Source organism: Dendrobates tinctorius, unplaced genomic scaffold, assembly GCF_039654945.1.
Source record: "Dendrobates tinctorius isolate UK_male_01 unplaced genomic scaffold, ASM3965494v1 ptg000061l, whole genome shotgun sequence".
Classification (NCBI taxonomy): Eukaryota; Metazoa; Chordata; class Amphibia; order Anura; family Dendrobatidae; genus Dendrobates; species Dendrobates tinctorius.
Window position 1 is genome coordinate 562,988 of NW_027361729.1, and position 13,735 is coordinate 576,722.

The following is a 13,735-nucleotide window of genomic DNA, read 5'->3' on the forward strand; positions in this document are numbered from 1 at the left end:
AACTACTAATATCATTAGGCTACGTTTAAAAAAAGGACCCGTGATCAGGTCAAAAGTGGGCAATTTTTCCTCTTGTTTATTCCTGATGCCCCCCCCAATTATTCTATTTTGTTTGTCTTTTTTTTTTTAAATCCTCCTTAGGGTTCTAGAGATCTGGGCATTTTTTAAGTGCTATTTTTTTTACAAGTGGGTGTGCCTACAGATTAGCCTGAAGACATGCCCCCCCAGGGAATTGTGTGTGCCACGCCCCATTGGTAAACACCAGCAAATGTATTGCTGAATGAAAAAGCCTAGATCACTAGAACCACATAGCAAATTTTAAAACAAATGAAGAACACAAAATTCTAAGAGGAGCAGAAGAAATAAAACCTAGGCAAAAACTTGCCACTTTTAACCAGTTAAACTATCACTCATAGGTTTCCAACACAGGGGCTTCTGATATTTTGATGGCAATTTTTGTAAGGTCTGCACAGCTATTATTGAGTCAAAAATAGCAGAAGTCTGATAGTCGCCATTGTTTCATTTGGGTCTGGGAGAATGTGTTACTTTTTATTGGAAAATGGATGTTTATACTAGTATTAATTAAGGCTAACATATATAAAACTAATGGTAGAGGTAAGAAAGAAAAGAAAAGTAAACTAAATAAAGAAAAAGACAGAAAGCAGAATAACACGTATGGATACAAAAGAATAATAAAATAAATCAAGAGGCAAAAAGCAAATTAAAAACACATTGGAACAAAAGAATAAGGGCAGAGACACACTGGCAAATTTTTCGTACGAGAATCGGATCGTAAAACTTGCGCTGGCCGGCACCTCTCCTGACCTGAACTTGACAGCTGCATAGTAGTCCATCACGCTGTCATGCTCAGGTCAGGAGAGGTGCCGGCCAGGGCAAGTTTTATGAACCGATTCTCGGACGAAAAATTCGCCAGTGTGTCTCTGCCCTTAGATAAATAAAAGGACAAAAAGGCAAAATAAAAACATGGAAACAAAAGAATAAGATAAATAAAAGGACAAAAAGCAAAATAAAAACATATTGAAAAAAATAAAAGGACAAAAAGCAGAACAAAAACATAATGAAACAAAAGAATAATAAGAGCAGAGACACACTGGCGAATTTTTCGTCTGAGAATCGGATCGTAAAACTTGCCCTGGCCGGCACCTCTCCTGACCTGAGCATGCAGCTGTCAAGTTCAGGTCAGGAGAGGTGCCGGCCAGGGCAAGTTTTACGATCCGATTCTCAGACGAAAAATTCGCCAGTGTGTCTCTGCCCTAAGATAAATAAAATGACATAAAGCAAAATAAAAACATCTTGCTCATGCATAAGACACACATAAGACCTTACATCTCATTGAAGTAATTAGCTCACTCTAAACTTATGGGTTGTATTATAAAAAATAAAAAAAAAAAAGACATAATGATGTAATATATTTTTATTAAGTTTTGGCACAGTGTAACAGCGTATGATGCTGGCTTCTAATAGAACTGCTCTGCTTAGGAAAAATAATTATTAATTATACTGATTAAAAGTAACAGCAGCTTCCACATCACATTAAATGTAGTTATGTGGAACATGCAGGAAGAGGACTGCGCGGAGATCAGTCCAGGCACATACTTAAGCCAATCAAGCCGATCTGTACAGGATAATGCCTAATCATCTATTCTATCCTTTCCTGTGCATGCTCATGAATTAAAGGAGAATGGCACTCTTTTAGAAGGACTACGCGAGATGACATAGAGACAGCCCCAATAGACTATTCATGCATCCTCATTGACCGAGAGCCACATTTCGGTGCAGAATTTCATTTCTTAGTTCCCAAATATGTGGGTGTTATAGGGAACAGAGCCAGGGACCTACACATCATGGCTCACCTAGCTTTCCTCTCATCTAGTTCTTTTGTCTCTGTAGTGTTAATATCACTTTAAGGCCGAGGTCACATTAGCGTATAGCATCCGGTGCGATATGCTAATGATACTCGGTTCCAGGGGTGCTGCGAGCGTGATCCGCGTGTCAGTTCTCTGTGCGCCCATCCTCTCGCATCAGAGCATTGCAGCACAGGTGCAGAGGAGACGGAAAAAGTAATCTCTCCAGATGGGCTGACAATCGTAGCATGCTGTGAAAATAATCGCAGATCTGCGCTGCCCCATAAAATAGCATTGGTCCAAGTGGCAGCCTTATCGCATAACACTAGGCCATGTTATATGCTCGTGTGAACCTGCGTAGCGTAAAGGCCTCTTGCACATAACTGTATTATCAGCCTGAGTGCGATCAGCCAAAACATTGTATCGCACTCGGACCAATGCAATTATATGGGGCCGTGCACATGTCAATCTGGGGGAGGGGGGAATCACAGCATGCACAAGTTTGATCTGATATTTGGATCGCACTCGGCCATGCAAGTTAATGACTCTGTTGAAAACATAGGACTGCACTCGGATGACATCTGAGTGCAGTCTGATTTCCACAGACTGACAGAATACAGAGGATGGAAAAAAAATTTCTCCATGTGAGAGTATCGGATGCGATATGCTAATGACACTCAGCTCAAAAACTGCTGCAAGCGTGATCCGTGTGTCAGTGCTCTGGGCTCCGATTCTCTTGCATGAAGGAATCGGATCACAGGTGGGGAGAAGATGAAGAACTTTATTTCTCCATCTTCTTAATTCTGTAAGCCGGCATATATTGGACTGCACTCGGATGTCATCCGAGTGCAGTCCGAGGTTTTGCGCATGACCATAGACTTGTATGAGCGCAAGCTGTCCGATCTACGCCGCCAAACGGAGCATGCAGTAATTTTTTTCTAATGTGAGCGAGCCCTAAAGTTGCTGTTGAAGTTATGCGTTTTTGTTTTTTTCTCCCTATAGGCTTTTTTGGGGATCCTGAAGAAAAAAGCATCGAAAAAATTCAGAAAAAAATGCATAATCAAAACAGATAGGTATTGCAAATTTTGGTGTGGACACCTGCAGAAAAAGATGCAGCAAAAAAAAACAAAAAATACTGTGTTTACGCTACGTGGAAACATGGTCTAAAACTATTTTTTATATGGTGCTTTTTTTTTGCAATAAAGTTGCATTATTTGGATGGTTTTTTTCTGCATTTTTGCCCTGTTTTTTTTTTTTTTGCAGCAGCAGATGTTCCCTATAGGAAAATAAGAAAATATAAAATGCAGTACAAATAGCGTTTCTCCCCCGAGATTTATTCAAATTGGTCTTACTAAAAATGTGTGTTAAAGAAAAGTTGCTTAAGAAAAAATCATAGTGTTTTGTCATGAAAAAAAACACACAAAAAAATGTTGAAAAAGGAGCGAGGGAAGCCTTTGGGTGTTTAAAGGCCCCGTCACACACAGCGATCTCGCTAGCGAGATCGCTGTGTGTGACGGGGATCAGCGACCGCCCCCCTGCCGGGTATCGCTGATCGTGCAGCATCGTCCTGGGCTGTTTTTTGATCGCTAGTCTCCCGCTGGCCAGCGCGCATCGCTGCGTGTGACAACGAGAGACCAGCGATCAGCGACACTGGACGCTGGTTCCTAATGTAAACATCGGGTATCTAAGAGCCGCGGCTCCTGGATACCCGCTGTTTACATTAGAAACCAGCATCCAGCGTCGCTGCTCCTGATCGCTGGGGCTGTCTATGTGACAGCTCACCAGCGATCAGCCTAACGATGTCCCAGCGATCCCATCAGGTCGGATCGTTGGTGGGATCGCTGGGACATCGTTATGTGTAACGGGGGTTTAAGAACTGACACAGCCAGTTTTTTGGGGCATTCTGCATTGATTTTTGATTAATGAGTAAAAGAAAAGAATGTTTTGACAACTTTTTCCATTTTTGTAAATTTTTGGTTTACAATAAAATATATATAATTATAATAGGAAACTTTACAAATGATGAATTTATGGATCTGATTTTATGTGAATAATGCATGTAAAAGGAAAGGGAAAAAAGTAGGTACTAAAAGATGCTTTTTAAAAAACAAGGCAAAAAAGAAAACCCCTATGACCACATTCACACGTTCAGTATTTGGTCAGTATTTTACATCAGTATTTAGAAGCCGAAACCAGGAGTGGAACAATCAGAGGAAAAGTATCATAGAAACACGTCACCACTCCTGGATTTATCACCCACTCCTGATTGTGGCTTATAAATACTGATGGAAAATACTGACCAAATACTGAACGTGTGAACATGGCCTTAAGGGCATCTGAGCGCAGTCTGCTCATTTCCACACACCCATAGACTTGAATGGACGCGTGCCATCCGATTTGTGCTGCAACATTTTTCTCATGCCGAATCGAGTAAACGCTGATCAGTACTGCTCCATAGAATAACATTGGTCCGAGTACTAACGATAAAACATCAGGTAGCACTAGTCCTAATACAGCAATCAGGTATCTCTGTAAGACCCATAGACAATTTCGGAATTCAGTTCTCTGGATCAGTAGGAAACTTGGAGGTCCAATCCCAAAGATTGCCAAGTTATCATCTATCCATAGGATACCGTAAGTACAGAGGGCCGTGTATTCTCTCATCTAAGAGAATCTGTCAGATTACACAAATCACACTCTGATCAGAGTTTGACCAAAGTGTGATCACACAGAGATCTGAGAAAATAATTTCTCCATCCTCTCCATTCTGTGAGGCTGCGGAAATCGGACTGAACTCAGATGTCATCGAGTGCAGTCCAATCTTTTCCACGGACTCACTGACTCTCATAGCCGAGTGCGATCGTAATATCAGATCAAACTGGAGCATGCCATGATTTTTTCATCAGACCAAGTCTGTCAGTGGAAAAAAAATTGGACATGACCACGGCCCTTTCATGCTTCTGGATTCAAAATCTCGTCCCTGTGTTCTGTGGTCGGCATCTCTTTCCTTTCTTAGCCACAGCAGATTCACCTTTTCTTTGGGAGTTTTAGTTCCGTTATCTTTGTCAGTTTTGGGTAACAGGTGTTTTTCATTTACTCTGTTTTTCTGTCCTATCACCTTTCGGGTGCAACTTTAAATACTTTCCCTATTGGTGTTTCCTGGTGGTGAGAGACTTTGTTGGATTCATTCATTTTACTGTAGCTTGTGTTGTTTGCAGCTGTTTTGGGTGTGATTCCTTAACTTTTTAGGGAATTGCTACTCTAACGATACTAGGAGCTGCTAACTATGTTCAGGGTAAGCAGCGCCATTAAGGTATCTTAGGGTGGCAACCTCCGCGGTCAGGCAGGGAAGGACCAGGGTCAGAGAAGGGCTTTTTCTAGTCTGAACAGGGACTTGTCAGGTTCAGGTTTTTGTCTTCTTGGTCTGTACATTACCCGTATGAATGTTCTTTGGCAGTGATAACAAGCCCCATAGAATAACATGGGGACAAATGCTATAAAAAGGATGGATAGCACTTGTCCGATTATTACAACCGTCTGCACAAGACCATAGGATAGGTGATAACTTGCTAAGTTGGGAATAAACAAATTAACGTTTTAGTGTTTGACCAGAAAAATTGGTAAAAGAAAAACGGTCAGATTACAATATTTCATATAAATTCCTAACTAAATCAAAGAAAAAGTGTAATTATTCATCAGGGACACCAATGCATTTGCACAATCTTGTGGAGATCCAGTGGTGTCTTTAAGACCTTTTTTATGCCTTATGGCTTTCGGGGGAAAGAATAAGGGTCAAAATTTGGGAGGACTTCTCTTTTAGCATTGGGCATCGCCATGCTACCAGCAAGCAGGGGCGTAACTACCGCATTTGCAGCGGTCGCAGCTGTGACGGGGCCCGGAGTGCTTAGGGGACCAATTGTGAGTTTGCACTTTGAAGGTGGCAGCTCTGGGAGCTGCAGCCGCTCATTGGCCGTGCAGCTCCGTGCTTTGATTGGCAGCCAGGCTGCAATTGGCCTGACGTGATGGCTGTTCTGTGCGCATAGGACCTGTGATGAGGTCACAGGAGGGGGAGGAGTCAGGGGTCACATGATCAGAAGCCTCCGTGTATGCAGGACTCTGCTGTGATGATTGTCATGGTGCTGGATGAGGGTAAGTTTATGTGTGGGGTCAGGAGGGGTTTACAGTGTGGATGTAGCAGAGCTGTGTGTACGAGGTGTACGGAACAGAGCCGTGTGTATGAAGTGTATGGAGCGCAGCCGTGTGTGTGCGAGGTGAGCGGAGCCGTGTGTGTACGAAGCGGAGCCGAGTGTGTACAAGGAGTGCGGAGTGGAGATGTGAGTGTACGAGGTGTGCGGAGCAGAGCTGCACGTGTATGAGGTGTGCGGAGCGGAGGTGTGTGTGTACGAGGTGTACAGAGCGGAGCGTGTGTGTACAAGGTGTACGGAGCCGCGTGTGTACGAGGTGTGCGGAGTGGAGATGTGCGTGTATTTTGGCATGGGGGGGACCATTTGAAAGTTAGCACCGGGGCCCATAACTTTGTAGTTACGCCACTGCCAGCAAGTAAACAAAATGTAAGTCATCGCCAACAGACGTTCACTACAAGCTCAATGAATATAATGAAATGCTCGATTTAGTATCACATTCACATAACGGCCCCGAGTGCAAGGAGCCTTCAATGTGTTGTACATTGTAGACCCCTCCGTCACCAAGCTAGATTGTATTAAAAAGCAGTAACAAACACTACTGACCTTTCCCAAAGATAGGGCCCTCTTCAGTAAGGGATTTCCATTTTGTGCCAGTGGCTAAATCCTTCAAGTGTTCCTCCAAATGTGGGCCTATGGCAAAAATCCTTAGTGAATAGGGCCCAATAACAGTTACAGCTTGGTATATTAAGTGTATATATTATTAATATATAATTCATGCATGCACAATACGAACACTTGGGAACATAATCCTCCTCCAGAAATGCAGGAGAATTGAAAAATATAACAATAGCGTATATTACAGGAAAACCATTCTATACATTCTCTCTATAGTTATGTCATACTTATCGTACTTATCATTTCTAGACTTTACCTTCTGGAGTCAATGTAAGGTAGATCCTGTGTAATAATGAGGTTAGCTTAGCACTGCTCCTTATTGATGGTGGAAGACTCTTAATAAATTACACCAAATACAAGGACTCATCACTTGCCATAAATATATATTTTTTATCTATGGTAAACGTCTCTGTTTTCCAAAGTTTGGCGCTGTTTTTCTTTTCTTCCTGCGCCTCCCCATTCCAGAGTTATAGTCCCTTTTTCCCTGCATGTACATCTAATCCTATGTTTTCCAAAAGGGCGTAGTCCTTAATTCTTCTCTGTGGGCGTGTTGTTGAACTCCACACCCACTTGGCCAACAAGATTAAAGGAGGCCATATCTCAGGAACGGAGAGGGGCAGGAACAAAAGAAAACAATGGCAGATTCAGGAGAAAAGCGGCATTTAAAGGGAATCTGACAGAGGATGCATGTTCCCCGAATCACAGGCAGCGTGTATCAAGCACTGACTTAATGATTTCAGCTAGGTTTATTTGTCTATGAAACTTTGCGGCACGTCACAGCACAGCAGACTAGTCGAAAAGGCCGATCCTCTGCAGTTTCTCCCAGATCATCGCTAATGATGTCAGGTCTCTCCCCATATAGAAACCAGTCACTCAAGAGGAACAGGGGGAAAAGCCAAAGGGGATCAGCCTTCTAAGTAAGGCTCTTGCCTTAGTGCTCGAAACGCAAAGGACTAACGTGTTAATCATAGCTATGATTAAGAGCCTTAGTGCTCGAAACGCGTAGCAATGATTAAGAGGCTTAATGTTCAAAATGCGTAGGACTAGTTTGTTAATTTTTGTGTTGTATGATTAAGTGCCCTAGTGCTTGAAACATGTGTAAATCATAGGTATGTTTAAGAGCCCTAGAGCTTGAAACGCATAGTATTGGTGCATTAATCATAACTATGATTAAGAGCTTTAGTGCTCAAAACGTGTAGGCTAGTGTGTTAATCATAGGTATGGTTAAGAGCCTTAGTACACAAAACGCGTAGGACTGGAGTGTTAATCATATCTATGATGAAGAGGCTTATTATTCGAAACGCGCAGGACTAGTGTGTGAATCATATCTATGATTAAGAGCCTTATTATTCGAAACGCGTAGGACTAGTGTGTGAATCATATTTAAGATTAAGAGCCTTAGTGCAGGAAACGTGTAGGTCTATTGTGTGAATCACATCTACGATTAAGAGCCTTATTACTCAAAATGTGTAAAACTAGTGTGTTAATCATAGCTATGGTTAAGAGCCTTAGTACACAAAATGCATAGGACTAGAGTGTTAATCATATCTATGATGAAGAGCCTTATTATTCGAAACGCATAGGACTAGTGTGTGAATCATATCTATGATGAATAGCCTTATTATTCGAAACGCATAGAACTAGTGTGTGAATCATATCTATGATTAAGAGCCTTAGTGCAGGAAACATGTAGGACTATTGTGTGAATCACATCTATGATTAAGAGCCTTATTACTCAAAACGCGTAGGCCTAGTGTGTTAATCATAGCCATGGTTAAGAGCCTTATTACTCAAAACGCGTAGGCCTAGTGTGTTAATCATAGCTATGGTTAAGAGCCTTAATGTTCAAAATGTGTAGGACTAGTGTGTGAATCATGGTTGTGATTAGGAGACAGTGCTCAAAGCGCGTATCCCTAGTGTGTTACTCACAGCTATGGTTAAGAGCCTTAATACTCGAAACGCGTAGGACTAGTGTGGTAATCATAGATATGGTTAAGAGCCTTAATGATCGAAACGCATAGCACTAGAGAATTAATCATGGCTATGGTTAAGAGCCTTATTGCTTGAAAAACGTAGAACTAGTGTGTTAGCCTTAATGATTGAAACGCATAGGTATAGTGTTTACTAATAAATAATGTTTTTATAGTCCTTTCCATTGCGGTTGCTGGATGTCCTCCTGCCTTCTACCTGATCATTTTCACCTGGAGCCGGCCCGTGGCTTCTGTCCATGCGCCGCCCTCTTATTAGGTTGGACAATACCTGCGCAGGGTGAGCTGATGTGATATTTTGTCTTTGCCTTTGTTCTGATACATTCTTCCCGCGCTTCGGGCACCATGTATCAGCCGTCAGGTTCCTTTTAGCGCAGATAAACCAAGTACATATTAATGCAAAGTGGCAGGTCCTCTTTAAATGCAAAGGTAAGTAGAAAAGTGAATGTAAATGATCCAATAATTGAGGGAAAACAATGGATCTGAAGATTAGAAACAAGTAACAAAGCAGGGAGAAATTATCCACTATTAATTAAACATTAACTCCCTATAGATGTGTCAGCCCTTCACCTTCCCCCAAATGTCTCACAATATATGTAAATATGATATATTGTGTTCCCAGACACATGTAGCAGAAACAACTCCCGACAGGAGTTCTATCAAACATTTTTTTTTCATCACCTTTGGGATATTTCACGTTAAGAGGAAAGAAAAGGAAAGACATATGGACTTATATATTACATTATATTACTATATAGCAGAAAAGAAGGGTCTCGAGATGGGTCCACCATTGATGTCAAGGACATATCTTGCTATCTTTGGTGGGCTTAAAGGGGCTGGATGATAGCATTAGAATAGTATCACACAGATTGATGGCTTTGTGGTTTCTTTAGCTGCTTGGGTAGGATCTTGGTTCCATAAGAACAAAAGGATAATCGGACACAACAATTTTTTTTATTTTATTATATAGGTCATCCAAAAAGATAATCTTGATGTTTTGGCCATATGGCAAAGATCCATTTCTACAGCGCCAAGTGCCATAAATTATGGGAATGAAACTTCACAATTTCATATTTGGGAATGCCTATTCACTAAAACATTTAAAGAGACAGCCCACCCAGGTATTGAAAAGGGACGATATATTTGTCATATGTAGTCACCCTTCCTGGTGCCTTCTTTTTGCCTCCCACTGCCTCATTAACTGAGACTGGCATTGAGGTCCTCCTGGCGGTCGTATTGGCGTAGGGAGCAGTGGTAAGTCTGAACATTGCCTCCAACCTAGAGGAATAGGCAGGCAATGACTAATTCAGGCTTACCTCTCTTCTTTCCATACCATCTTGGTGGAAGGAAGACAGGAATTTCGGACAGAGGAGGCAATGGGAGGCAAATGGATGGGGTGATTTTGCATGTCAAATACATACTTTTAGTGCCAGGGTAGATGTTTGCTTTTACCACTAGAAGTGTTTAAAAAATATTTAAAATATTTTTCCCAAAACAGCGCCCATCTTGTCTGCAGGCCATGTCTGGTATTGCAGCTCAGTCATATTGTAATACCAGATACAGCCCGCAGTGGTGCTGTTTCTACAAAAAAAAAAAAAAACAGACCATTTTTTTTTAGTTTCTTACACCCCTTTTAAAACGAAATGATTTTTTTTTTCTTATTACGAATAAAGAATGTTTCCAGGAAAACATGTTTTGCAGATTTTACGGTTGATCGTAAGGGAGAAGGATCTAGACAGCTGCCATTTCCTTTACAAACCCTCTGCGCTTTTGTAATGTCCCACTCTTGGGAACAAAACACATTTGATTGTGATTGAGAAACAAACAAAAAAAAAGCAAAAAAAGCCTGATTTTGAGATGCAGAATGGGGGGGGGAGGGCGAGAGAAAGCGGAGACGAGCAGTCTGGCAATTATAGCTGCCAATGGAGGCTCCATCGGACTATCACAAACAATATACCGGGCCTTGCTGGATTTCATTCTCATCTCATGCGTCAAGGAAAAGATCACAAAGCTTCACTCTGCTGTAAGATGCTCCACCATCTTAGCATGCATTACGGTCTACCCTAAGCATCTCATATGGGTATGTCCCTGCATGCATTGCATGGATTAGACAAATACAAGCATTTGCTGCATTTATGCCATTACTGCCGTCTAAGGATTCCTTGTCATTCTTTTCTGTGTGCCTGATATGGAGCCCCCCTCTTATACTAATAGTGCCCTATTCTAATGCCCAAGTGCTAGGTATAGAGCACCCGTCTTATTCTAGTATCTGAGTGCTAGGTATGGTGCACCCGTCTTATTCTAGTATCTGAGTGCTAGGTATGATGCACCCATCTTATTCTAGTATCTGAGTGCTAGGTATGGTGCACCCATCTTATTGTAGTATCTGAGTGCTAGGTATGGAGCACCCGTCTTACTCTAGTACCTGAGTGCTAGGTATGGTGCACCCGTCTTATTCTAGTACCTGAATGCTAGGTATGGTGCACCCATCTTATTCTAGTATCTGAGTGCTAGGTATGGTGCACCCATCTTATTCTAGTATCTGAGTGCTAGGTATGGTGCACCCGTCTTATTCTAGTATCTGAGTGCTAGGTATAGTGCACCCGTCTTATTCTAGTATCTGAGTGCTAGGTATGGAGCACCCGTCTTATTCTAGTATCTGAGTGCTAGGTATGGAGCACCCGTCTTACTCTAGTACCTGAGTGCTAGGTATGGTGCACCCGTCTTATTCTAGTATCTGAGTGCTAGGTATGGTGCACCCATCTTATTCTAGTATCTGAGTGCTAGGTATGGTGCACCCATCTTATTCTAGTATCTGAGTGCTAGGTATGGTGCACCCGTCTTATTCTAGTATCTGAGTGCTAGGTATGGTGCACCCATCTTATTCTAGTATCTGAGTGCTAGGTATGGTGCACCCGTCTTATTCTAGTATCTGAGTGCTAGGTATGGTGCACCCATCTTATTCTAGTATCTGAGTGCTAGGTATGGTGCACCCATCTTATTCTAGTATCTGAGTGCTAGGTATGGTGCACCCATCTTATTCTAGTATCTGAGTGCTAGGTATGGTGCACCCATCTTATTCTAGTATCTGAGTGCTAGGTATGGTGCACCCATCTTATTCTAGTATCTGAGTGCTAGGTATGGTGCACCCGTCTTATTCTAGTATCTGAGTGCTAGGTATGGTGCACCCGTCTTATTCTAGTATCTGAGTGCTAGGTATGGAGCACCCGTCTTATTCTAGTATCTGAGTGATAGGTATGGAGCACCCGTCTTACTCTAGTACCTGAGTGCTAGGTATGGTGCACCCGTCTTATTCTAGTATCTGAGTGCTAGGTATGGTGCACCCATCTTATTCTAGTATCTGAGTGCTAGGTATGGTGCACCCATCTTATTCTAGTATCTGAGTGCTAGGTATGGTGCACCCGTCTTATTCTAGTATCTGAGTGCTAGGTATGGTGCACCCATCTTATTCTAGTATCTGAGTGCTAGGTATGGTGCACCCGTCTTATTCTAGTATCTGAGTGCTAGGTATGGTGCACCCATCTTATTCTAGTATCTGAGTGCTAGGTATGGTGCACCCATCTTATTCTAGTATCTGAGTGCTAGGTATGGTGCACCCATCTTATTCTAGTATCTGAGTGCTAGGTATGGTGCACCCGTCTTATTCTAGTATCTGAGTGCTAGGTATGGTGCACCCATCTTATTCTAGTATCTGAGTGCTAGGTATGGTGCACCCGTCTTATTCTAGTATCTGAGTGCTAGGTATGGTGCACCCATCTTATTCTAGTATCTGAGTGCTAGGTATGGTGCACCCATCTTATTCTAGTATCTGAGTGCTAGGTATGGTGCACCCATCTTATTCTAGTATCTGAGTGCTAGGTATGGTGCACCCGTCTTATTCTAGTATCTGAGTGCTAGGTATGGGGCACCCGTCTTATTCTAAAGATGCCCTATTCTAATTCACCAGTGATAGGCATCGTGCACCCGTCTTATTCTAGTACCTGAGTGCTAGGTATGGTGCACCTGTCTTATTCTAGTACCTGAGTGCTAGGTATGGTGCACCCGTCTTATTCTAATGATGCCCTATTCTAATGCCTGAGTGTTAGTATGGTGCACCCGTGTTATTCTAATGATGCCCTATTCTAATTCACCAGTGGTAGGTATCGTGCACCCGTCTTATTCTAGTACCTGAGTGCTAAGTATGGTGCACCTGTCTTATTCTAGTACCTGAGTGCTAGGTATGGTGCACCCGTCTTATTCTAATGATGCCCTATTCTAATGCCTGAGTGCTAGTATGGTGCACCCGTCTTATTCTAATGATGCCCTATTCTAATGCCTGAGTGCTAGTATGGTGCACCCGTCTTATTCTAATGATGCCCTATTCTAATGCCTGAGTGCTAGTATGGTGCACCCGTCTTATTCTAATGATGCCCTATTCTAATGCCTGAGTGCTAGTATGGTGCACCCGTCTTATTCTAATGATGCCCTATTCTAATGCCTGAGTGCTAGTATGGTGCACCCGTCTTATTCTAATGATGCCCTATTCTAATTCACCAGTGGTAGGTAATCGTGCACCCGTCCTATTGCAATGATGCCCGATTCTAATGCCCAAGTGGCAGATATCGAGCATCTGTCCTACTCTAATGAGGCCAGCAGGTATCTGTAGACACGACATCACTGGCCCTGCTCACCTCCTGATGTGGAAGTGAGTGGACTTGGATTACCCCTTTAAGTTTCAGGCAATGTATGTTTCTATTATTAATGCAATGAACGTCCCTGAACACATCATGTAATCGGGATTTATTAAAAATATAATACTATTACTTTTATCAAACTTCCAAATTCACACCCTGTCTTAACATGTGTTACATGTTGTGTCCATACCTCTCATTTGGAGGAAAACAAGTCCCCCCCCCAAAAAAAACGGGTTTATATCAATGAAAACTTGCAATAGTAAAATACACAGGGTCCACTTTGTGCCAAAACGTAATGATAAAACCACGTAATGAATATAGGACTCTCATGTGTTATATGCACTGGACTATACACGGGAAGAAGCAGA

The 13,735-nt window shown here is 42.2% G+C and overlaps 1 protein-coding gene across 7 annotated transcripts in view; it reads right to left on the bottom strand.

Annotated features, from left to right (window-relative positions):
- The window catches only part of ELAVL4 (ELAV like RNA binding protein 4), a 160,990-nt gene that overhangs the window by 56,706 nt on the left and 90,549 nt on the right, over positions 1 to 13,735 (bottom strand). For 5 of the 7 annotated variants that reach the window (XM_073579159.1, XM_073579158.1, XM_073579157.1 and 2 more), the window contains exon 3: positions 6,614 to 6,700. The exons of the other annotated variants lie outside the window; for them this stretch is intronic. In XM_073579159.1, coding sequence (XP_073435260.1) covers positions 6,614 to 6,700 — 87 coding nt within the window. The remainder of the gene's footprint in view (positions 1 to 6,613; positions 6,701 to 13,735) is intronic. 7 annotated transcript variants of the gene reach the window in all.